General features: G+C 47.7%; 1 protein-coding gene across 1 annotated transcript; it reads right to left on the bottom strand.

Moving 5' to 3' along the window:
- Positions 1-1,123: 1,123 nt before the first annotated feature.
- On the bottom strand, positions 1,124-25,205 carry LOC125943501 (neprilysin-2-like). Its single transcript, XM_049662848.1, has 5 exons — positions 25,142-25,205; positions 24,480-24,598; positions 21,598-21,663; positions 20,356-20,472; positions 1,124-1,312 (listed from the first exon to the last, which is right to left on the bottom strand). The coding sequence occupies exons 1-5, from the start codon at positions 25,203-25,205 to the stop codon at positions 1,259-1,261; spliced, it is 420 nt and encodes a 139-aa protein (XP_049518805.1). The 3' UTR covers positions 1,124-1,258.
- Positions 25,206-26,179: the final 974 nt, after the last annotated feature.

Genomic DNA, 26,179 nt, shown 5'->3' with positions numbered 1-26,179 from the left:
AGTGCTTGTCGTTAATTATTTTCCAGTGTTTTGCTAATACCCATCTGAATTGTATTGTGATCCGTCTAGCCGAAGTGTGCGCGTGTGTATGTAACTGCCTCGTTTGAGAAATATATTTTATTGTGTTTTGACAACTCAGGGCTCTGACTAGGTCTTTGGACAGCAACCGGCGTTCACTGGCGCACCAGAGGGCCCCCCTTACTAATTGTCCTTGCCTTCGTGGGGTTGTGTTCGGAAGCTGATGAGTCGGCTTTGGAATTTGGCCCGGCGTTGTATCCTCGTTCACGGGGTGTGTGACACCCTCGTCATCACTTCTCTAACGTCATCCCATTGTCGTCATCCACTCGTCATACCGACTCCGTCGATCCAGCGGCGTCATTCCGTGTTCGTCATTTTATCGTCAACATGATGTCGTCATTCAGTCATGATTATGCCGCGGCTGTCATGCCATAGTTGTCATAGTGACGTCGTCGGACAGACACTATTCCGTTGTCATGCCGCCGTGCTCGTGCTATCGTCGTCATTCCAGGTTCTTGATTCGGTTGTCGCCGCAGCGACGTCGTCACGCCATTCCCGTCATGCAGTCGTCGTCGTCTCATCCTCATGTGGTCGTCACGCTGTTGTCACACCATCCCCACAATTGAAGAATAGACATCTCATTGTCGTCGCCGTTATACTGCCTTTGTCGTCCCATCAATGTCCCCTTCTTCGCCATTTCTTCATCGCTGCGTCGGTGTCATACAGCCATCGTCATGCCGCTATGCTCATGGGTGACCTTGGAAAACGAGTGCCACACGATATCGGAGTATGTGGCATATACAGCCAAAGTATAACGAAAGCCCCAGAAAGGCCACTAGACGTGTTAAATAAACAATTTCAGGAACACGGTCTGTAGCTGCATTAATCGAATACTATTCACAATGCATGTCGACAGTCATCCTGAGATGAGTTCTACCGTAATTTTTTTTCCTGCATGCGCTGTTTCTCAGATCACCGCCCTCACCAAGAAGGCCCGCTGCGTCAGCGTCAATCCGGTTCAACCCTAGTTCCACGTACTCGGCAGCAAAGCGGTTAAGCACATAAGGTATTTTATTGTTTGGTTAGAGTCAGAAGTAAAAAAAAAGGTCATTCTTCGGAAAAGTGGACACCCTGAGCCTAACGGTGACTCTCGGCGTCATAGAGTGAGGCGCGTGCCACAATGAGCCCGACCAGTCACCAGATGATGCACCTTCTCTCCGGGTTCATCTTGGCCTTTTCATCACATTCGAAGGTCTCGGCGAATGCACGCAGGTTCCGTAGCGGTATGTTGACCCTGCGAAATGGCACGTAAACTATTTACAGAGTACAACTGCCTCTTGGTAGTTACCATCTGGGGACGAAGGGAAAGAGAATGGGGTTCTACGGAGGGGGTGCAGTTACAGGTAAATCCGCAGCTGTTGTACTTGGAGATATTCCGTAAGTGAAGCTAAGATTTATTTTCTGTGCAGTGTTCATCGCTCGTTTTGCAAAATTAGGGGTGTGCAAACATTCAACATTTCGTACACCGCTCGCATACACTTAGAAGTATGCGATCATATCATAGCCAAATACACTGGGTTACTACGATCATAGAAGCCTGCAGCCACAGCAAGGTCCCTTTGCATGGAGCCCACCGACTGCTTCAGCTTTTAGCTTTGTTAAAGATGACAGCTGGCATAGTTGGAATATGAACATTTCATGCATTTCCAGCGCTAAAACACAGGAAAAATTAAGAGAAGAGGAAGGAAGAAAGGACAGGTAGGACGCTGGACAGGACAGCTATCAGCGCCCTACCTGACCTTTCGTCTTTGCTCTTCTCTTACGTTTTCCTATTTTTTTAAAGCGCCGGAAATGCATGAAACGTTTAACTTCGTTGCGCATTTTCAGACTGCCCAGTAATACAAACTTATTAGAACTTTTTGCGGGCTGAAGAAAATAAATCGTTCTTCCTGCAGTATTTTGTTTGCGTTAATTTGAAAAGCAAAAAAAAAAAATGAATCTAGAAATCTTATTCCATATTCGAAGTCTACATTTTTCGAGCATTGGAAGTAGATTGGAAACAGATCAATCCTAGTGAAAACAGCAATAACAGAGTTAAAGCTTCGCCCTTTGGATTCACCAGTTAAATTTAACAGGCAGGAAAGAAGATGAAAAGGGAGTGAGGCCAACACAGGAGGCCTCATCGACCAGAACATTTACTCTGCAGTCAGTTACTTATACATAAATATTATTGTAATGCAATATGATCATAAAAATGTACGCGCAGCTGTTAGGGAAACATTTACTTGCACTCAAAGCAACATTTGACAAACAGAAAAGGCTTGCGTCAACTGAGATTTTAATGGAAGATATCACTGTTTTTCATCAGCACCACTTTTATGGTGCTTTATTTTTCTGAAATTATAAGCCTCCACCGTTTTCAGGACCATATAAGCATTTACCATATGGGTTTCCTAAGAGAAAAAAAAAAACTTTCAGGCAAATCGAGTGTCATGTCATGTCATGGGCGCCATTGCTCTAAAATTAAATTAGATTAAATTATGGGTTTGTACGTGCCAAAACCACGATATGATTATGAGGCACGCCGCAGTGGGGGACTCCGGAAATTTGGACCACCTGGGGTTCTTTAACGTGCACCTAAATCTAAGTACACGCTCTATATCATTGCCAGTAATGTACGTGCAGTGTTGAACGCTGCTAGGCAGGCGCGCAGCCAGGGGGGGGGGGGGGGGGGGGGGGGGGGGGCTGATGGGGAAAGTTATTCGTGCTGTCACGCACCGCCGACCCCCCCCCCCCCCCCCCCGAAAGTTATTCGTGCTGTCACGCACCGCCGACCAAAACAACCACCAGCGCCGGAAATCATTCTGGATTTTGTCTACAATGTCTTTTTGACACTCGAAAAGACATTTCGGCGCGAAATTTGCGAACTCGGGCTGGATTTCGTGGCAACGCCCATGCACCTGGAGTCACGTAACACCAGGAGCCCCATCCGAGCACAAAGTTTCCATGGCTTTTCAATAGCGAGCGGGCGCGTTGCGGCATCTCGCAGCGGTCCCGGAATCTATGGTATGCATGGATTTCAATTCCTAAACTTTATGGGTATAAACTTCTCATAAAGTCTTGACTCGAAAGGAGCGCTGCCATTTTCGAAGGCGTGCTTTAGATTTTCAAAATTGTGGAACTTTATGGGTTTAATGTTCTTATAAACTTGGCCCAACATGCGTGCACTGGAGCCCTCGTGTTCAAGCCGTCCCAGAAATGGAAGCACGTGCTCGCAATCTTCCACACACACGAAAATACTAAATGTCACCGTGACTGTCAGCTAGCAGCTGATAATTTTCTCCAAACGTTTTCAGGAAGCGCGCCCAATGTGATCGATCAGTTGGATCAGGGCATGCAAAGTAAAATAAGAGAAAACAGAAGAAAGTTAACGGTCTTTTATTGAGACAATTCTTTTTTGGGGGGCGACATGGTCTGGCTCTCCGTGGCCATAGCGACAGTGGTCCTGTGGATTTAAGCAAAGCCCCTGCTGAAAGTACTGTTATTTTCAGAGCGCGTCTTCGCATGCGAGCTCATTGTGGCGATACATATCTGAAGAACCATTTGGAAAGTTCCCCAGTAATGCCTCGCATTTAAGCCCAGATGTACAAGATCAAATTATAGAAATTTGTGGTGGTGAAATTATCACAGAAAGCCTAGATGCAAAAGTAAACACTGCAGGCTGCTTCTCCGTATACTTGCTGACAAAACGACGTATATTGCTGGAATCGAACAGCTTACTGTTTGTTCAAGGTACCTAAACAAGGATGCCAATGACATCGAAGAAATTATTTTAGGTTTTAGCACCGGAATAGATGCCCTCTCTCATTGCGTCTGCAGGTTCTATGTTAATGTGTAAAAACTGCTGAAGATTCTAGTTGCCCTTCCAGTGACAACTGCCAGCGCAGACATAATATTTTCAAACATGAGATTACTAAAAAAACTACTTGCGCTCTACAATGTCTGAGGAACGCATGGTTAGGCTGGTGCTTCTATACGCCCACAGAAACGTCGGCATCAATGTGTGCGAAGTCATTGCTAAACTTCCCCGCCGAGTGAAGTTTGTCCTTTAGATAGCGAAGCAGCAAAAATCAATGTAAGTAAAAAGCTCTGTTCCTTCATGTTCATAAACTCGTAATTATGAAAACGTATGACTGTTCATTAGCTTTTAAAACCGCAGAAAATTTCACCATTTATTGAAACAGTTAGCATCATGATTAAAATTACCATGCGAATACGAAAATTACGAGGACTATAATAACCGATTTTGACCGACATTGCTCACTGAAAGCCCGGCCCACGCAGCGTTTCCCAACAAACACACTCGGATATTGGGTAGTTCAACTTGCCGAATCATGTGTGGCTTTCATTCGTCCTTATCTTTCCTTTTTAGCTACCTGCTTTTACTTATTTTTTGAAACGAAGCAATACCCTTCGCTAATTTTGGGCGCAGAATAACTGTTGCCGTGCAGGCAGTTAAAATACAGATTTTCGTACTGATTTCTGCATCTTCCTCTATTATTCTACCCATATAGAGCAGGATGGTCCGAGTACATATCACGATTTCTGCGATCATAGTTTTGTTCTTGCCTGGATCGTCTGTCTTTCTATGCGTAAAGTTTACTATCCGTGACTGCGCAACATGTTTATTTGTCTTGTTTGACGCACTATATACAGTGACGTTTGCTTAGATACGCAGATTTATTGGATACTTATACGTGTATTTAAATATCTTGTTGCGAGATTTTGTGTATACAAGCTGTGAACTTTGTTTCCAGCGACACTTTCTTGGCCCTTTATCAAGTTGTACCTTCGCATTTGTATATTCCACTCTATCTTCGCACTTCTAATGTATATTTTACAGAAATCGTGCTTTTTATATGTACCCAGTGTTGCGACTATAATTTCAGTGCAATTACTCACAATACACGACCGGTAAGAGCTGATCCTGCGCAATCCATTGCAATGAAGGACAGCATCATTGGCCGTTGCATATGTACAAAAATGTAAACAAGGTTCTTGAATAACATAGATTCATCAAAATATTTGCCCTCAACTTGTTAATTTCATGGCCTTTACGTTTTTCATATGAGCTGCATGCACTGATTTGCTGGTTGCGAACTGATATAGGTTGAAAGTTCGCGTGATATGTTCTTTACTTAATAAATAGACACAAAAACGCGGAAGCATTGATATCAGTTATTTCAGCCACAATTTTGGGGACATAGGAATATATTGACACGTATACATGTTTATCTTTCACCGGTGGCCGCTTTCCACCGGTGGGCGGACATTTTCGTCGGTTATGATGCGGTGCTTGGCGACAGGGGTTTGTCGAACTTTTGACGACGACGAGAAGCAGTCCTTGTATTGCAGCAGCAGAGCTTTTAGTTGTTCTTTGTTATGCCTGGGAAGGTTCTGATTGACGTCGAAAGTTGGTTCAGGTATTATAGTCGTCGTTGCAGGTGCACTGGAATCCGTGAAGGCGAAAGCACTGCTGGCTTGTACTATTTCTTCGATGTTGGCAACCGTGGTGCCTTTGTTAATGTGCTTGTATTCGGGGCTGAAGTTCGTGAGCATCACCCTTGCTTTCCCTGCACGTAGCTCAGCTATGCCTCTAGCGACGAAAATTTCACGGTCGAGCAGTAAGTGATGATCGCCCTCGTTGATACCCTCCATGTCTGCAGGCACTTCGGTACCGACGGAAATCATTACGCTGGAGCGAGGCGGAACGGTGACTTGTTCTTCAAGCACATTCAAGGCATGGCAACTTATGCTTGTATCCAGTGGTATCGCGTTGTACGTTGAAAGCGTTATCGACTTGGACCTTAAGTCGATGACTGCACAGTGTTGGTTTAGAAAGTCCATGCCTAGGATGACATCCCTGGAGCAGTGCTGCAGTATTACGAAGCTCGCCGGGTAAGTGCGGTTGTTTACCGTGACTCGCGCTGTGCAGATTTCCAGCCGGCGTTATTAGGTGGCCTCCCGCTGTCCGGATATCGGGTCCTTACCAGGCCGTCTTCACCTTCTTTAACTTGGCGGCGAACGCGCCACTGAAGACGGAATAGTCGGCGCCAGTGTCGACGAGAGCGCTGACGTTATGACCATCGATGAGCACGTCTAAGTCGGTAGACCGTCGTCTAGCATTACGGTTAAGTCGTGGCGTCGGATCACGGCTGCGTCGGCTTGCTCCGCTGCTGCAACGTCGCGTCGGCCGGTCTTCTTGCGGCGGCGAAGTGCTGTCAAGGCTGTTGCTAGGCGGCGTGCTGATATCTCGTCGTGATGATTCGTGAATCGTCGTCGTCGGCGGAGGATCTTCGGCATTGCGTCGTACAGCAACCGCACCTCCATCGGTTGCTGCCTTTAGTTTCCCGGGTAAGGGCTGGAAGATCGGCCCCGGGTGGGACCGGTGCACTGACGGCGATGCGGCGAGGTGTAGCGGCCCGGTGACGGCGAGCGTGAGGGTCGTCGTGGTTGCCACTGGGCTCCGGCGAGGTAGTCGGCGATGTCGCGCGGTCGTTCACCCCGCACTGGACGCGGCGCGTTGACGGCGAACCCTCGTAGGCCCATCTCGCGGTAGACATGGCCGGCGTCCCCGCAGTGATAGCAGAGCGGGCGGTAGTCGGGGGCGCGCCAAATGTCCGTCTTCCTTTGGTAACTGCGCTGGGCGACGGGCGGGCGTGCTGGCGGCGGCGGCGGTGGACGACGGAACTGCGGCGTTACGGGGCTCTGGCGCGAGCGCGGAGGGGGGCCTTGACGACGGGCGACGGCGGCGTAGGTCATCGCTTCCGGCTCGGGTTGCGGCGATTCGGGAAGTCCTAACGATTGCTGGATTTCCTCCCGCACGATATCGGCGATGGAAGCAACTTGAGGCTGCGACGACGGTAGCAACTTCTGCAGCTCTTCGCGTACTATCGCCCTGATGGTGTCTCGTAGGTCGTGGGAGAGTCCTTGGACTTCGGTGTACTGTGGCATCGAACGGCGATTGTATTGCCGGTTGCGCATGTCCAGTGCTTTCTCGATCGTCGTAGCCTCCGAGAGAAAGTCTTGGACTCGTTGGTGGATTCCGCACCAGTCCGGCGAATAGCTCCTGCTTAACTCCCCGCATGAGCAAGCGAACTTTCTTGTCTTCTGGCATAGCGGGGCCGGCGTGCCGGAATAATCGAGTCATTTCTTCAGTGTACAGCGGTGAGCACTGTTAGGGTGAACACGCGAGCGCGTGGCCGACGGCACTATCAGCGCCGCGTAACAGCCATCGTTGGAAACATTGCACATGCGCAGCATGTGCTTTGCGAAACACTCTTTCCACCGCGCGCATCACGTCATCGATACGCTTGTTTGTCGTCTGCTAGCCGCATTTTTTGTTCGCTGAGCTGATACCTTCTGCATTTCAAGGTCCATCTGGATTGAAGATTGGCGCGTGAAGGAAAAAAGTGAGTGTAAGAGGGATAATTATTAAACTTTTTATTCAAGAAAATTGCACTTTTGCAATTCAAGTTAAACAAGACCATGAGAACAAATATAAAAACATGAGCAAATCTAATAGCGAGTCATGTGACCACTTACAGCAACGACTGCAGCTATTCTGGACGGTAACGAGTCGTAAAGTGATCGAACATATTCCCGCTCGGCTTTCAGCCTTTCCCACTCGTTGCTGACTTGCGCCCACAACTGGTCCGAAGTCGCGGAATAAAGGGGCTTCCTTGCCAAAGAAGCTTTCAGACGGCCCCACACGTTTTCTATCACATTGAGGTCCGCTCCTTTCGGAGGCCATTCCAGTAGCTGCATGTGCTGCTCCGCTGGAACTCCTTGACAGCCCGCGCCGTGTGTATCGGTGACCGGTCCTGTTGGAACAGGTAATCACCGTCTGGGAATAAACTGCTCGCATATGGCAACAGCACATTATTCAAAATGTTGCAGTATTGTTCCGACGATAAGTGTCCACGTATACGTTGCAGGGGCCCTAAACCATATCTTGAAACAGCACCCCACACGTTCACACTCGATCTCCCACTGGCAGAAACACCTTGCACGTTGTCCGGGTCGTTCCTGCGTGGCATTGTGACGTTAACTAAAACAATTGCTTTTCAAAGCAGGAAGTTTGCCTCACCGTGTGCCTGGTAGTCTCCAAACACGCAATCTTTGGTCTTGTCGCGTCGAAAACGTCGACTCATCCGAAAAGATGACGCGACCCCACTCTTCTGATGTCCATGCTTCGTGCAGCTCAGCGAACTGCCGTCGTGCGTCCTTGTTTGCCGCCGTTAGTAGTGGCTTCTGCGCTGCGACGCGACTGCGAAGGCCCGCAGTACGCAGGCGACGTCGAACAGTGGTGTCCGAAACGTCCAAATCCAAGTCCTCGCGCATTGCTGCGGCTGGCAAGAAAGGGTTACGAACAGCAGCTGCAACTATGAGGGCGTCTTCATCGTCTGTGGTAGCTTTAGGGCGGGGCGCGCGGGGTGCATCCTGAATGCGACCTTCATACTTGTAGGCTTGAATTATCCTGTTCACAGTCTTCAGGGGCCTATTAACTAAAGCGCCAATATACCGCTGGGAATAACCTTTCACGGAAAGATCGACAATTGAGCGCCGTTCATCATCGGGAACCCTAGCCATAATACGATCAGGCGACAGAATGAACGGCTGCGAAAGATGTTTGGTTGTTTTATATACGGCGTTGCATGCACAACAACTTTGAAGGGAACGAATAGACACGCCCCCATAGATATACAAGTTTTTTTGTCTTGTTCTGTTCAAGCACAGATGTTTAAAGAAATCTTAAAATGCAGGATGCATGGGCTTAGAAAACAAAAATGCGGCTAGCAGACGACGAACAAGTGCATTCATGACGTCATGCGCGCGGTGGAACAATTATTTCGCGGAAGGCGTGATGCGCATGCGCAATGTTTCCAGTGATGACCGTAACGGGGCGCTGACAGTGCCGTCGGCCACGCGCTCGCGTGTTCACCCTAACAGTGCTCACCGCTGTACATACCGATGCTCTGATGATAAGTGGTTCTTGAGGGAAAGGGAAAGGTTGGCGCTATCTTCGGCACCAACCTTTCCCTTTCCCTCAAGAACCACTTATCATCATCGATGCTCTCATTCGGGAGCTGTACACGGTTTTCCAACAAGGCTGCAGCTCTTTCTTTACGGACGACGCTCGTGAAGGTGTCCAGGAATGCGGCTCGGAACAGGTCCCAGGTTGTTAGTGCACGCTCCCTATTCTCGAACCAGGTTCTGGCGCCGTCTTCAAGCGAGAAGTAAACATGGCGCAGCTTGTCGTCGCAGTCCCACTTGTTGAACGTAGCGACCCGGTCGTATGCCTCCAGCCAGCTTTCGGGGTGATCCGCGGAAAGTCGACGGCTCCCTGGGTTGGTGCATCACGATTGCAGATGTTGGCGCAAGGGCTGTCATGGTAGCTGCTGCCGAGGTGGTGACTTTTGTCCTCTTGGTCGCTGTGGTCTTCTCGGGAAGAGGGCCGTACTCCGGCAGAAGACCTTGCTGCCTACGGCTAGCTCGCTGGTCCTTGGCGACGTTGGCGCTGTCCTCTGGTTTCGGGCTTGGATCACGGCTTTGCGGGGGCGTTCGCTGCATGAACGCACTAGCATCTCCACCAGATGTCACGTAGTAGTGACGGTAAAGAAAACAGTCGTAAAACTGTGTGTGACGAAACTGGTTGTTTATTGGGCGAACCTGTGCCCACAAAAGCAAGCTACACTCAATGCACAACGATAGCGGCGAACACAGTCGGCGGTCGTCGAAAATCTGATCAGCGGCGAGACGCGTCGGCTTTTATACCTGAGTCATCGAAGGTTCCAAATGAATCCCTGATGCCCGCGTGTCTTCCAGAAAGTTCTAGACAATTCGCGTCGGTCACACAATCAGATAACATAAGCGTCGGTGAAAACAGGCAACGAAAAGAAGCATCGATAACGTTCTAGAAACTTCCGATACAGGCGCGTCCTGCGCCGAGCGATAACGTTTAACATTTGTTAGCCGGTGGAAAGCGGCCACCGGTGAAAGATAAACATGTATACGTGTCAATATTCTTTAACGCAAAAATAAATATTGTACTTGTCATGACAGTGCGTAGCGTTCAATAATTCGTTTGCAGCATCTAATATACAATGGCATTGGCAATGCAGTTATTATTCATATATTTGATCCCTCGACAAATTATATAAGGACGAGGCCGCGCTGCAAGGTGAGCCCCCCCCCCCCCCCCCCCCCCCGAACAAAATTTCTGGCTACGCCACTGCTGCTAGGGAAACATTTACTTGCACTCAAAGCAACATTTGACAAAAAGGATTGTGTAAACTGACGTTTTAATGGAAGATATAACTGTTTTACACGGGCCACATTTAGATAGCGCTTTATTTTTCTAAAACGATAAGCCTCCAAAGTATTCAGAGCTTCTGAAAAAACAACAACAAAAATATAAATTTTAGAGCTTTCAGACAAATGGAGTGTCATGTTTATAAGTCCACAAAAAAATTTACAAATGCAGTTCGAACTTGTGAACCGGACTGTATTGCCGTAATAATTCATTAAAACATTTTTTGGTCAGAATAACGTGAACGGCAAAAATTGCAGAGGATAAATTAAAATAGCATATGCTCCCAACGGCCCCTATAATTACAATTTCATTTAAAGGCCCGTGATATGGTCATTTAGCAATTCTCATTTAACGCTGCAACTGAAAGTAGAGGGGCCAATATGGTTAGACATAAGAGAAAGTGGATTCTCGGCGCATATTATAACTCGAAATCTCAATTTGAGACCGTCGCCTCCAATCTCTTCCCACCGACAACCATCACCATTTTGGCATGGTGTAGCGCCATGAAGTGAGGGGACTGCCGCAGTGTCGTTTGCTCCGAAACCACGTGCGTGCCATGCCGGACTCCCCTTGTTCCGCACGATCTGGCACACAACGGCGCAACAACGGCGTCGCCATTGCAGGGTGTCCTCAGTTCTTTCGCTAGAGTGATAAAAACAGCACAAACCAAGAAAGCCCGAGGAAATAATGTCGGGCTGACCGCCGAGACGCGCGTGCGAAAAAGTAATTACCCGTACGCTGCGCAGAACGCAATTCATTTCGACAACTGTCAGTGTTACCGGTCTTCTGCGCATTTCAAGTGTTATATATAAAAAAAAGTCGAATACTAGTTTCCTACCACACCGTCGCTCAAAGTTTGCCAGCTTGCTGTGGGACATGTGCGGTTTAACACGCAATGCCTAATTCAAGGTCGAGTATTTGTGGTCGTGGCCCTTTAAAAGGCGACAACTTTCTTTGAAATAGTTAAAGCGATTGCGCTAGGTAAAACCCCTCCATGCACTCGCCACCGCCACTTTTGCCAAGTAGTGACAACCTTTGATATACATGGGGATTATTAAAGGAAAGAACGCTTATTTCTGCGGCCCATCTGGGACCACGGTGCAGCGTCTTCGGGAAGGGGAGAGTGACAGTTAAAGAAGAAGGTGGTTTGGAGTAGGCCGCAGGAGTAGGCCGCTCGTGGAGTAGGCCGCAGATCGAGAAGGCAGGGACCGGCAAGGGCAGGTGCTCTCAGTGGTATGCAGCTATCCCGCTCACCTCCACAAACTCCACCAAGCTATGTAGTGAAAGAAGGCGGGGGCGGGACGGGAACAGCAGGTCGGTGAGAGTGGCAGCAGGGAGGCCCTGTTGCCTGTAGGCAGTGGTGACCCTCGAGCGTTCCTGTGCCAGGGCCGGACTAGGCGCCGAGGAAATGTTCGAGGACTGGAACGATGACGGGAAGCGTTTCCTGATTCGTCACTCACACCAGTTCCGCTTCCGCAATTTCCGCTTCCGGAGTTTCCGTTTCCGGTAGTTTCGCTTCCGGGATTTCCGGTTCATGAATTTTTGCTTGCTGCACGCTGGCACCTCCGCGCAGCAGTGAAGTCTCTTGCGCTTAATAGCAGAAGCTGGGGCTACGTAGTTACGTTTGACGCCCGAAGCTGAGGAGGTGAGCGAGGGAGAGGCGCGGAGGAGGAGGGTAGGTTGGCGGTACCTAAAGGGACACTATTTCTTTTTTATTTACAAATACTGCTGTCTCTACTTCGAGACATAGCAGGAGTGGGTACAAGACACTAAAGGCAAATATTAAGTCGACGTGGACTGTTTAAATACTATTCCAGACACCTCGCAACGCTTGTTTCGTGCAAAGAAAAGACTTTTGCGATACCAATTATATGGACAATTCAACCGGATTTCTGCCGTCGGCGTCGTCGTCGCCGTCGCCGTCGCCGTGAGGTTCCGTATAGATAAAATCTTCGCCGCGCGCCGTATGCCCCAGCGGAAGCGTGCGGGGACGCGCGCTATCACGGAGAGCGAACGCACTCAATCTCCCACGCGCAAGCAAGGAAGCGGAAAGCCAGCGGCCGAGGGAGCAGGGGGGGGGGGGGGCACTTCTCTGCCACCAACCGCGCTCGTCGCTCGTCCGCACAGTCTCTTATCTCTCCCACGCGCAAGCAAGGAAGCGGGAAGCCAGCGCCGGAGGGAGCGGGGGGGGGGGGGGGGGGGCGCACTTCTACGCTGCCAACAACCGCGCTCGTCGTTCGTTCGACCGCACCGTCTCTTATCTCCACACGGCTCTGACCTTTATGCTCCTTGCATTCGCCGCTCAGTTTCCGTTGAAGCGATAGACCGCACGTACATACGCTCGCTGCCAGCGTTTTGACAGTCGTTGACTGCAGTCATTCAGTGTGATCTATTCATGTTTGTTTGTGCGCGCTCACACCACGCTTGTTCATTCAGTTAGTAATAGTCGGGCCACATTTTCCAACGCACGCTACACATGCAATGCTGCCCAGATCGGCAGTGCAGCACTACAGGTACGTCCCTTCGCACGCGCTGCCCACGGTAAGCGCTTCTCATCAACACCACCGTTTCACACGCGCCTTCTCGTGGTCATCGAGTTTCTCTTCATGTCGGTCTACTTACGCCGCAGCACACCTGCTTACTTAATCAGCTCATGTTTACTACAATTCATATTGCTACCAAGGCCGCTCACCTTACTTCGTATGACATTGCTGTGTTGCTATCGCATTCATTGCTTCGCCCTTAGGGCGAAACTGTGACATTTTTTTTATTCAAGGTTTTACTACAGGACTGATGGTGAGCGACCTGTGGCATGTGACCTATGTTGTTGAAGACAGCTCGAATTCACATTGTATTACACAAATTATAGCTTGACACTTCTAGTGTGTAGCAAAGAAAAAAAAAACAGCATTTACGTTTCGCTCAGCTTGCTGCTTCTTTAGAAGCAAGTGCTGACATGGATGCTTCTGAACGACGAACAAGGACGTTTGTGCTGAACCATATGTCGACCTTTCTTGCGCATTTGTAGGTGGAGCATAGTCTTGTGCTGGCTAAGAGCGGACAAAGAAGTCAAAAGCGCATAAATTGTGCCTCACAAATAATTTCTACAACTCGGCCATGTAATGCGCAGGATGGATAATCGGTGTACTATTAGAGTTACGTAATGGATGCCAAGAGAAGGGACGCGCAGTCGAGGACGGCAGAAAACTAGGTGGGGTGATGAAGTTAGGAAATTTGAAGACGCAAGTTGGAATCAGCTATAGCACAAGACAGGGGTAATTGGAGATCACAGGGAGAGGCCTTCGTCCTGCAGTGGACATAAATATAGGCTGCTGCTGCTGATGTTGGTCTATCTATCTATCTATCTATCTATCTATCTATCTATCTATCTATCTATCTATCTATCTATCTATCTATCTATCTATCTATCTATCTATCTATCTATCTATCTATCTATCTATCTATCTATCTATCTATCTATCTATCTATCTATCTAGCCGCCTACGTCTTGGTGCTCTCATGGTTGTTTCGTTAACTTGGTATGTACCAAAATTGACATAATAATAGCAGAGTGTATGACGAACATAAATGATAGGTCATGACATGAATGTCATGACATGCATCTCATGTAGGTCATGAAACAGCCGCCTAAAATGACAATCACCCAGCGAAGACAGATAAACACTCAAAAACAACTGAATCGGGTTCGGACGTGATACTAAGTGAAGGGAACACTAAAGGATGATGGTAAAAGTCATAGTCATCAGCATGAGTCAGCAAAAATGACAATGACTCAGAAAAAATATTAACACTCAAAGACCACTGGAATGGGTTCGGACGTGGGCACTAAGTGAAGGGAACACTAAAGGAAGCTGGTAGAAGTCGTAGTCATCAGCATGACTCAGCATAAATGACAATGACTCACAGAAAAAAGATTAACATTCAAAGACCACTGGAATGTGTTCGGACTTGGGTACTAAGGGAAGGAAACACTAAAGGATGATGGCAGAAGTCATAGTCATGAGCATGACTAAGCAAAAATGACAATGACTCAGAGAAAAAAATATTAACACTCGAAAACCACAGGAATGGGTTCGGATGTGGTACTAAGTGAAGGAAAAGGCTAAACGTTGACGGTCAAAGTCATAGTCATGAGTATGACTAAGGCTTTCGCCTTAAGGTTTCTTAGACGTAGCTAAAGGGACTCCTGAGGACTCTTGACATGAATGTCATAACATGCGTGTCACGTGGGTCATGAAACAGCCGCCTATGTCTTGGTGCTCTCATGGTCGTTTCGTTAACTTGGTAGGCTCAGCGCACACTGCTTCGCATAACACCGATTCCCACAAGGCGTGGGATCTACCGGCTTTATTCCTGCCTGTTCATGTAATGTCACCCGCTTCAATTTGAGAGTTCAGCGCAGGATAGTGCTTTCCGTCTGTCGTATTAACTGTCCTCTTCATTATTTATATACTTCTTGCCACGGTGTAAGAAGGTAGGTGATCAGACGGCGGCGCGAGGCGCGGCCACTTAGTGTGACTCTACGCACGCCGCTGCCAGCAAGGGGCAGCACCTGTTCTGGGGGCCGACTTCTCGCTCGCTTTGCTGGCGCTTTTATGCGCAACGCGCGGTAGAGGTGCTTTATTTCGATGCATATATGTCAGTTGCCATGCTTAAAACGACTCTATTTGGTTGGAGGAACGTACCTTTATATTTCTGCCGACATTCCGATTGACTCCGATGTGGCGAGCAGCGGCAAGCACAGCGCGCCGTCTGCTAGAGCAGACGACGCGCCTTTCTCGTGTTGGAAATGACGGTATTTGACAGTAAGTGGCATGAAACCTTGTACCTGCTCAGGATTGAGCGTCTGCATAACGAAAAATTGCATATGTTTAGGTATGGGTGTTTAAATGCTGACGGAGGTCGTAAATTATTCCACTCTTGTGCCGCTGCTCCAAGGCCTCCTGAATACGGCCTACAAGGCCTCCAGAAGTGAGCGCCCCTAGCGGCGGCGCTCACTTCTGGTCACACGAAGTGGCCGCTCTCTCGCCCCAGCGCGGGCGCGCCGTCGGAGCACCTATTGCTGAATTGTATCTGCTGAGAATGCAGAAGGAAATACACTGCTGCCTGACTGAAATATAATTTTTGTAAATGAGTCATCTAATTAGGTTTGCTCATTTCCGTGACGTCACGATGGAGGCGAATGTGATCCGTTATAATGTTTTGGAGATCAGAGGCACAGAGAACTGCATAATAGCTCTGTGGATTGGGCGTGTACTAAATTCCTATGTAGCTACCGAAGAGTGTGTGTATTATTGCTTCGGCAACTAGCTGCTCGCACCCTGCATGCAAACCGTAGTTCCCATAAAGCACTCAATGGACACAGCTCGCACGAAGCAACGGAAACTTGTGAAGCCGGAAGGGAATCGAACGCAATTGCGAAAGGTGGATAAACTCTATAGACGATGACCTGGAATCCTGGGGTTATCGCATTATCTTTAGTGAGCTTAACGCTAAAACGCAACTCAGTGATCTTCGGGTTGTATGGCGCAGACAACCAATTCAGTGGTTGCACCACTTATCGTTCAAGCACGTGCTTTTGTTATGATGTCGTACCAAATACGCAGCTTCCCTTTGAATAAAACCAATTCGTCGACAATCTGCGTTATACGCAACTGACAAGTAGCTCTCGGCGTAAACATCAGAATGTGCCAAAGAGAATGAGTGGTGCATGCAACTATGAATCCAGGGGCTCGACTTAGAGGCCTTTGTCTGCGGGATGTCGCGCCACTCTTCGAACTGCCAGGCTATTCCGGTACCGTCGCTATTCCATGCGCTGTCGCCACGCAAGCTAAGTGCTATTTTCGACTCCCACCTAGAAATGAGCAGCGAACCCAGACATTCCTGAAATAAGTGAGGCCCTTAGACCTCGCACGGTAGGAGGCACCTGTGCCAAGAGGTGAGCACTAGTAGGGACCAGTAAATGTCAAAGCCAATTAGAACGAAAAATAGAGAAGAGGAAAAAGCAAGAAATTCCTTTCGAGGGGGTTTCTTTTGTGAGTTCATCAAACCTGTTTTTTTCCCCCCTTGATGCTAGAACGTTACGCTTTCTCTCCCTAGAGCTGAGCGAATTACCTCTGTGCGTAGCCCACGATGCAGTGCTGCCACCTAGATTGAACAGAGCTCGAAACAACTACTCTGGGCCAACGAGAGATCAAGAAATCACAAATCACTTAAATCAGGGCAGGGAACAAAGGCCCTTCAATTGTTGTTTGGAACAGTCACACTCAGGACAAGGAAGCACCCTATAAAGAGAGGGCCTTTCAATAGAAATACTTTAAGTGCATGGCATCTAGAATATTGCATGGTGTCTGTTTCGACGACGGAAAGGACGACGGCGGCGACGACAACAAAGATGAGAATCACGGCAGCCCGAGTACAATGCCGACTACGACATAACGGCTACATGGCGCAGGTCTGGTATGAAGGCTTGGGAGGATACAAATGGTTCGCTTTTCCCCACTCGACTTGTCCCAGCCCTGCGCGATGCCTCACTGGCTGGCTGTGGTGCCGTGCGGTTCAGTACGAGCTCCCGAGTTCGATTGTAGTCCGGGGCGGCCGCGTTCTCATCGGGGCGCAATGCAAAAACGCCTCGCTAAGTTAGGTGCATGTTAATTAAAGAAGCACATATCAAAAATTATTTTTGGCGTTCGACTACGGCGTCTTACCTAGCCACAGTGTTGTTTTGGAACATTAAAACCCATGAACAATATTATCATATTTAGCTTCTTCCAAGTATACATCATAATATCAACAGCAGACGTAAAATAATGCAGAGAAAATACCGTTCACAAGTGTAAACCTGAAGGAAAGGTTTGAAAACCGGCGAGGGCAACAAGAAAGTGCTTTGGAGACAACTAGCAGACTGTCAGGCCTCGCGTCCAGTGAGCGTCAGAAGGCAACATCCAAGTGTCAACCTCAAGGGAGCATGTAGCCCCAGCTCACTTCATTGCTCAAGAGCGGGCGTCCGGAGCACTGACGGAAGACGACACCATGTGCATAGTACTTCCATGTTTGGTTAGTGGAAGCAGTAATGCGCGTTACATGAGCAGACCAGTCTAAGTCGCATGGAAGTAAAATGGAAGGAAATGTGATACCGGCAAGAGACCGCCATATAAAATGACGAAAATACATTCAAGAGGTATCGCTTCAAAAAGACGTGACCAATAACCACAACACACGCGCTGTCTTGTTTTAGCTGCAGCCGCATAATGCCACCAGAAGGGGCTGTGACACACACGAAAAAAAAAGTATATTAAATAGCAAATGCGAACGGCAGCGCGTTAAAGGGACACTGAAGACGAGTTAGTTTAGACTGATCCCTTCACTTTTATTTCCTTAAAGACCCTTCAATGGGGGTATTGCATAAGGGGTGGGGTTTACAAATGTGGATTGTTCTAATTAGTGACCACATATGTGTTCAATGAAGAATGTTAGTATTAAGCTTATCAGCAAATGTCGATGAAGAGGTGATTTCGGCGATGTGATGGGGCAGGCCGTTCCAGTCGTCGATGATCGGCAAAATAAAGATGCAGAGAAGGTTGTAGTATCGCTGCGTGGATGCGTTACTTGCAAGTGGTGCCTTGTACGCAGGGAATGGCGAGGGGAAGGGGCCAACACATATCGTGCGTGATGAAGCGAGCTGTAATAAAACTTATTAAAAAGGATTAGCGAATCAATGCGACGCCGGGATGATAGCGTGTTTAAAGCAGACTGTGCTTTTCGTAGTGATACACTGGTGTTATAAGAATACAATGAATGAATGAATGAACCTTGCCGCACGACTCTGAATTCTTTCGGGTGCATCGATAAGTTTGATATGACGACTAGATGGGGGATGCGTATTCAAGCTTCGGACGTGCGAGTGTCTTGAATGCTAATAGTTTAACGTGATGCGGTGCATGACGCAGATGGCGTTTTAGGAATCCCAATGTTTGGTTAGCGGAAGCAGTAATGCGCGTTACATGAGCAGACCAGTCTAAGTCGTTTGAAAGGGTGACGCCGAGGTATTTAAATGTGTCCACTTTTTCTTAGGTGGTATTAGTAATATTATACGGTACGTATAAGGGCTGAGCGGCGGGTGAAGCACATTAATTTACATTTATTGGGGTTAAGGGTCATAAACTAGTCGTTGCACCAGTCTTGCACTTTGTTAAGGTCATCTTGTAAAACATTGTGGTCAGAGTCGTTAGTAATTATACAGTAGATAACACAATCGTCAGCGAACACATGGATTTAAGAGAAAACATGAAGAGGAAGGTCGTTAATATAAATAAGAAAAAGTAGGTGGCCTAGAACGCTACCTTGTGGGACGCCAGATGTTACTGGGAGGGATGCGGCAGTGTAATTATTGACATGTACTGACTGTGATCGATTAGTGAGGAATTCAATAGTCCAATTTAAAATATCGGGGTGCAGGTTCAGCTGGGAGAGCTTAAGGTATAGGCGTTGGTGGGGTAACTTATCAAATGATTGAGCATAATCTAGAAACATAGCATCGATTTGGGTGCTAGCATCGAGAACTGATGAAATATTCTTTACTTTCGTTAATCTGGCCATCGGCCATTGTCAGAAGAGCCATGTTGAGCTTCGATGCTCGCCCCAGAGTGGACGAAAGCAGGTACGTCAGGAAGAAATACAACTCGGAACTAGTTACAGCTGGTCACCACTCACCTAAAGCTGGCCGGCGCGATGGGTCCTCGCATTCTACGCTCGTAGTCCGCTCTCGAGCTGAGCGCCGAGCACATGTTCTGCGAGCGCATAGTATGACAGTGGTTAGCGTTTACTTAGAATAACGCTTCTTATCATTCATAGTATGACACGTACGTAACGTTCCGTTGAAAGATGCCATCCACCCGAAAGCAGCACGTAGCCATACAGAGAAACCAGTACTGGTTCCTCAAAAAAAAAAAAAGCTTCTCATTTAGAGAAATATCTTCCTGTTCTGGGCTTGAACGTGGCTCCACCACTTTTCAGGCGCAGTCACTCTTCAATGTGAGCTAAGCAGGAGCCCTCTCTTCATATATCAGTAGGTAAAGTAGTTTACGGCAAATATTCTGCTTCAATCTTCAGCCCAGGATGGATTCTTCAACTGCTGAACGCAGAAGGGTCCCTAAGATGCTGCTGTTGCGTGGATGACAACCTTCCATTTCAAAACGACCTTGTGGCTTTTCTATTGCGCAAATCGGCGTCCTTTTGCAAAAGCTGGCACGTGCCTAACTTAAAAATTATTTCCGATATTGAAGCCGCGTCAACCTCGGAGGTAGCAAACTCCACCCAGCGGGGCTTGGAGTGGCAGGATATTACCATTGAACTAGTATTTTACCGTGACTGACACCGTAGCAGTGTCATCCAAGGAACTTCTCAAGTATTTACAAGTTAGCAAAGTGAGGACATTGTCCAGGAACTACAAGAACCAGCGCCGCTCTCATATGACGCCGCTTATGATTCCATGAACATTTGAAGGAACTTATAAGGCAACGTGATGGCAGTGAATACTAAATAAGGAAATTAGGTGACGTGTCAGCTTTTGTGACGGGACGTCGATATGCACTTCTGCAGGAGGCAATTCAAGATTTGAAGAGTGGCTTGCAGAATGCCATCAATGATGCGCAGTTACAATAAATTATAATTACGTCCTTTATTTTTTATTTATTGCTTTTAAAGTGAGTGGCTTCGCGTTATCGCAATTTTTAGTGCATGTATCGTGATAGAAATTTGGTTACGTGGGTCACTATTGTTAGGACAAACGCCTCATAAAATGGGAATATATTTATGGTCTCTGCAAGTTCGCCGTCCAGGCGATTTACTCTGTCTTCGATCCGATTCCGACGTTTCAGAATTTGTGCGTCTCCAAGTTATTCTTGGAGAGACGACGCACCCTCCGACATGCTCGCACTCACCGATGCGTAAGCATAGAAGAAAAGTTGCTCAGCGGTCATGTTGTTGTCGCCGAAATGCCACTGTACCTCGCGTCCCACGAATGGAGGTCGGCTGTGCTTGAGGATGCTCGTGTAGACCTGCACGCATGCGCATGCCTTTCATGTGCACTAGGTATACTTCTGCATTTGTTTCGACACTTTTTTAAATCTCAAGCGTCACTGAAGTTCGGTCATTCTTTGGCCCTTCTTGAATGTGTTACATTGATCTCCAAAGTGTTCAAATAGCCGATGAAGAGTAATATGCACACCGAAGATTCTGGAGTTTTATTTGACGGAATTATAGTCAGATGAATGCTCAGTCGAGAACATCAAAATGACGTCACATTCATGCGAGCGCTCAGTTGACAAATTGCAACGCCGCTGGCGGTGCTCCTTATCCCGCCAGCGTTGGGACAAATTTGGTAGCGGCTAGGGTTATGTTTATGCTGAACAGCAAAATGCAGTTGCCCTGCGTGCGACATCGCATCAACACGTCGCCCACGCCTATTGTTATGTTACCTGCCGAGGAGTTTCACCCTCGTAGGCTACACCGTGTCATTGTTTACAATGTTTTGCCCTTTGGTTTAAACTGCCATTTTCTTCGTCCATCTGCAGATCACCTGTTTATACACTTAGATGACACACGTTTCACGTGATCGGCGCCGTATTCCGCGATGGCCGCATGGGCTGAGTAGTCATTGGGAACCGTTATCTCTCGCGCGCTAGTCGGTTTTTGTTGTTGCCCCGTCTGAACAGTGCCGTGTACCCATAGCGCTAACAGCCTGCGGAGCAATCACAGGGCGAGAGGACGTTATACAAAGAGGCAGATATTAAGGTGCAAGCGGTGGAAGGGACCACTGTAGAAATCTAGGTGGGACACGTCGCCGGTACAATAGTTGGGTGCGCCAAACGCATTACGAGATCGGTATGTCGTCGCTTTAGTCTTTCGCCTTTGCAAAGGTCGACCTACCAGGAAGTATGGCTTATCATTGGAGTCAGTCACGGGCTTAAGATAGCCTTTATTATTTTTACGGTTCTCGAGTGTCGAGCGCAGTTCCGTGCCATGTAGATCACTACACATTTAGAACTTAACCACCTATTGATTGCCGTGCAATGAGTCGATATTTAAAGGAACATTCTTCACAACTCATACATGAAAAGGAGAGTTAGGAAACTCTGATTTAGGAAGAAATATGAATGGGTAATTCTGAGAAATAGCCTTACCGCGTGCGCAACTTGAACAGCGACGTTGTCCAGGACGTTTTCATGCAGCGAGGCAGTCGTGTTCATCTGTTGGACAAAAATTACAGGGAATCAGTGAAGACAATCACATGTCGCTCCTGTTGAACCGGGCTTAAAAGACAAGTTTCGTGACACAGTGCAGCTGTATTTTCAAGTTGTTTTTGGTGGTAACGTTCAGCGCAGTAAAATTCGGCCGCTCAACAACAATGTCGTTGAAGGTTAAGTCAATCAGTGATACCAATGAACTAAATATTGGCGTGTTGGCTCTGGCTGCTAGCTTTTAGCACGCACACGCCTTGTTTTAATTATACTGGAAGGCTATATGTCTATTTCACAATTACAAACGGCTGCCACTGTACACTTGTATACCTCCTCACTGGCTTCATTCCGTAAAGGCAGTTGTAGGTATTGGACCTCGAAACATTCTCCGCATCCAAACAGTTAGCAAAAGCCCCTCTGAATTGGACAATTCATCTTCTGTAGTTAGTTCAGCAGTCAACTCCCGTTAACTCTACCTCGACTAATTTGACTTTTGAACAAACACATTCAATTTGAACAAAGACACGAGAAAGTCCCGGCTAGAAGCCATACATTGCTATGAAAGAAAAGATCGTTTTGTTCAAACATGAAAGCATGCCGCGTCGGCATGCTTTCACCCCTGATGATTCGACTCGAAACATCGTCCCCTTCATTCGCGCAGCTGCTTCTGAGAGACTGAAAATACAAAAACTTTAGCAGACGGCGCTACTGCTTTCCTAGGCATAAAGCAGTTTCTTTTCTCTCTTAGTGGCCGATGATCCTTTCGTCCTTGAAGCCATCCGTTCGCATGCTTGTGTTCCGTGTTCTGTCGCACCCCTACACTGTGCAGTCTGCTTTGCCCATTCAGCATGACATTGCGTAGCACTCCCTCAGCGTTGTACATCGAGGTCAAGAAAAGTTTGTGAGCCGAAATTAGATTGGCGAGAAATACGACGTGTACGAAAGCACACGTGCGACGCTCATAGCGAACGGGTAGAAAATGCTTCATTTTGTTTGTTAATTTTGACTGGTTCATTTTGTCTTCATTAATTGGATCTCTTGCATAATTTGACCAAATAATACGATCCTGCAGGGGTCAGGTTAACGAGATTCGACTGTAATAAAATATGAGCTGCACGTTGAAGGCTTTAGTTTCTTTATGCGAGGCTTTGTCTTTGTGCGGGTATAAAATGAATATTTGCACTTCTGTATGCGCTTTTGCTGAGAGTCGTTGTATGCCTCTGGCTTTCTGGCAAACGTTGTCCTCCATTTCCGTATAGTTACTCTAACAACATTCTCTCATAAAAGAAGTCCATGTGTTCAATTCCAAAAGAGCTGTTCAATTGCGGCTGTGATGACCATACGCGAACGTATACGATAGTTCATCTAAAGTGCAGACTAAAGCAGACACGCTCGACGATTCATAAGGCTGATCCCTTTTACGTCAACGCATGTAAAGTCCGAATGCCGTATTTCAGTGGTCGCCATAGATCTGCGCCAAAATTAGTCTGTACGCCCATCTATATACACAACTACGTGGGTGGCGTAGAAAACTGTCGGCCTATTACCGTCGGCTATTACCTCAGGCCGAGCTCTCTGCATTTTTTGAATTAATTCCCTGTTTTCTTTCTCATCGCAAACATGGCCACAGAACACGCCATCTGTGTATAGTTCTGTTACGCGTTGTGTTGACAGCACTTCTCGCGCAAAGCGACATCGTTCTTTGCGGCACGGTCTTAGACAGCGGTAAACACAGCCTGTATGCCGAATGCGTACCGACTAACCAGCCTGCTTGCTCTCGCATTCTCAAAAAGCGATATCGAAGGTTTACCGCGCAATTTATTGCACGTAACGGTGTGCACTCCATGGGTTTTAACTTCTATCCTGGCTAAACTGCAAGACGAGCTTCAGAAGGTCCAAAGAAATGTTCCCGGTGTGTCATGTGTAAAGAATGGGAAACGAACGTTTAGTTTACATCAGCCCTACGCGAGTGGGTCGAGTCGGAAGCCAGGGTGACGCTGAACGAACATGATCACGCTTACACTTGCTTTTGATGGATTAAGATTGCAGTGGTGGGCAGTTTTGAAAGGAGAGAAAAAAGTGCAAAAGACAGATTGAAGTTCCTGGCTCCTCGGTAGGGCAAAGCGACTCTTACAAGGGGGCTGCATTTACCCGTAGAAAGTGTAACTCCCTTTAGGGCTTCACGTTGGACCCATACGGTACTAAGTGCCATCCTCTAAAATTAATGTGTTCTCTTCGTTTTGGCGCTGTGCACCTGGCGCTTTCCTGTCAGAAACGCTATGAACGCGTTGCACGTAGCGTTCTTGATATAAAAAGCGCCCGTCACAAATCCTTAGAAAAAGGAAGTGCCCGCAAGATGGATAACGATTTCTGTAGCAGACATTTATAGCTCAGAAGGTGTACAGGCTCAACAGCGTTGAAAAAAAAATCTACGCCAATAGCACTGGTTAAATTCGTCCAACATCCATGCACCCGTCGAAACTTGCTTTTACATTAGCCCAGTACACAAGTCTCAGTCGTAGAGGCCAATTCGACCAGAACGTATTGGCCGTTCGTAATGAAATAGTGCAGGCAAAAAAGAGCAGATTTGTTTCCTTGCTGCTTGCTGTTCGTCGCAAAAAAATTAGCCTTCAATAAGCAGGTTTTGGAAATTATGGCAGGTGTGTTGACCTTGCCTTGGGAGAAATTTCACGCAAACAGATCTAGTGGAAAACAGCGGTTACATGCGCGGATTCTGATGGTAATGTTATCGCCCTTCTTCCTGATGTTACACTCTATACATATTGCCTATATACCAGCCGAAAGCGAACAAGCAAGATGATCACCGGCAGCAGGCTGTGCTCGGCGTACTGCTTGACGAGGCAGTAAGTGCGCTTGTCGTAGACGCTGCGCGCGCTCTCTGACCACCAAGCGCGGAAGCGGCCGCTGCTGTCCACGAGCCAACCTACGAGAATACAAAATGAAGAAAGCAGTGACACAGTCTGTTGACTCATTGAGATGTGGTAGGATCACCTAAGACCCCCGTCTAGATGCCGCATTGCAAGGAAAAATAAAATAAAGGCGAAGACCGCTTGTCAACGCATTGGCTGATCTCGAAAATCAAACAGAAAGCAAGAATTAATAGGCAAATGAGAGAAAATCAACATAGCTTAACAGGGGGCGACTCGCATAACGACAAGGTATCAAAATAGCTTTCTGGTGCAGGGAGAAAAGTGTCGAGGGTGGTAAAGCATTAGGTGGAGTTATCGATTAGGGAAGCTTCAGGCACATACTGGCATGTCCAGGAAGCCTGGACATCGCCCTTTGGGCCATCTGTCGAGCTCAACCACAATGCATCAATGTAACACTATGGGCAGTACTTAGAAAAAGCAATATTTCAAAAGATCGCCGCGATTATAAGAACTTTAGGGTAGTAGCATTGATATTGCTGCATTATCTTCATCATATCGAAATCTTCTATTGACGCTCCCAACGAAGCAGAACTTACTTGATGTTCGCGTCGACGGTGTGCCTCGGACGGCGTTAATAGATACTGGAGCCCAGGTTTCCATAATGAGTTGACTGAAGAAGGTTCTCACGCCTGCTACTACACGAGCCGTACGCGACGCCGGTGGCGGCACAGTTGCCGCCACTGGAATGTGTACTTCCCGTACAAGTATCGCCGACCTCCGCGTTCCAGTTATTTTTACAGTGCTGACCAATTGTCCCCGTGACCTAAATCTCAGACTCGAGTTTCTTACGGCGCATTCAGCTTTGATCGACTGTTCTGCCGGTACCCTTTGCCTCGAACTTCCTCTTCTCGCGCATATTCGTGCCGGACTGCTTTAGTACGACCGCCTTCGTCCGCCTGCCACCTAAAGCCTTGACTTTCGTCGATTTGATATCATCTTTCCATGTGCTCGATGGTGATTACGTCACCACACCTGTTCCTGATGTCCTTTTGATGCGCAATATAACTGTGCCCCACTCCGTCGTAACCGTCGCCGATTACTGCACATGCCTCCCCGCGGTCAATTTTGGCCTGACAAAGCAAGTTCTACCCCAAGGCATATCGGTTGCATCGCTGCGTGCTATAGGAGATGACCATGTCACGACGTTTTCAGTAGACGTCTGCTCTGATTCTTCACCATGTCCACATGACGCTATTTGCCCTGACGCAATATTTAGTCCCATGATTGCTGCGGACCTATTGCGTGAACAAGCATCAGCTCTGTGTCGCCTTTTGGTTTCTTACCACGACATATTCGACCTCAACAATCGGCAATTGGGCCAGACTTCAAATGCTAAGCATCACATCAATACTGGTGATGCAAGTCCTATTTATCACCGGTCATATCAATTTCTTGCTTCAGAGCCTAAGGTTATTCAAGTTGAAATGAACAAGATGCTTGCCAAACGCACTGTTGAACCGTCGTCGAGCCCTTGGGCGTCGCCCGTGTGCTTGTCAAAAAGAAAGATGGCACATGGCGTTTCTGCGTAGATTATCGCCAGCTAAACCGAATTACCAAAAAGACGTCTTCCCCTT

Source organism: Dermacentor silvarum, chromosome 2, assembly GCF_013339745.2.
Source record: "Dermacentor silvarum isolate Dsil-2018 chromosome 2, BIME_Dsil_1.4, whole genome shotgun sequence".
Lineage (NCBI taxonomy): Eukaryota > Metazoa > Arthropoda > Arachnida > Ixodida > Ixodidae > Dermacentor > Dermacentor silvarum.
The sequence above is the reverse complement of the archived record's forward strand: the minus strand, read 5'-3'. Positions and strand labels throughout refer to the sequence as shown.

Bases quoted from the DNA above. Each gene is read 5' to 3' on its own strand.
- LOC125943501 (XM_049662848.1), bottom strand. From the start codon at position 25,205: ATGGAAACCTGGGCTCCAGTATCTATTAACGCCGTCCGAGGCACACCG. The intron at 24,599-25,141 runs GTAAGTTCTGCT...GTATTCTCGTAG, and splicing joins ACCGTCGACGCGAACATCAA to GTTGGCTCGTGGACAGCAGC. The intron at 21,664-24,479 runs GTGATCATCTTG...TTTGTCCAACAG, and splicing joins CCGAGCACAGCCTGCTGCCG to ATGAACACGACTGCCTCGCT.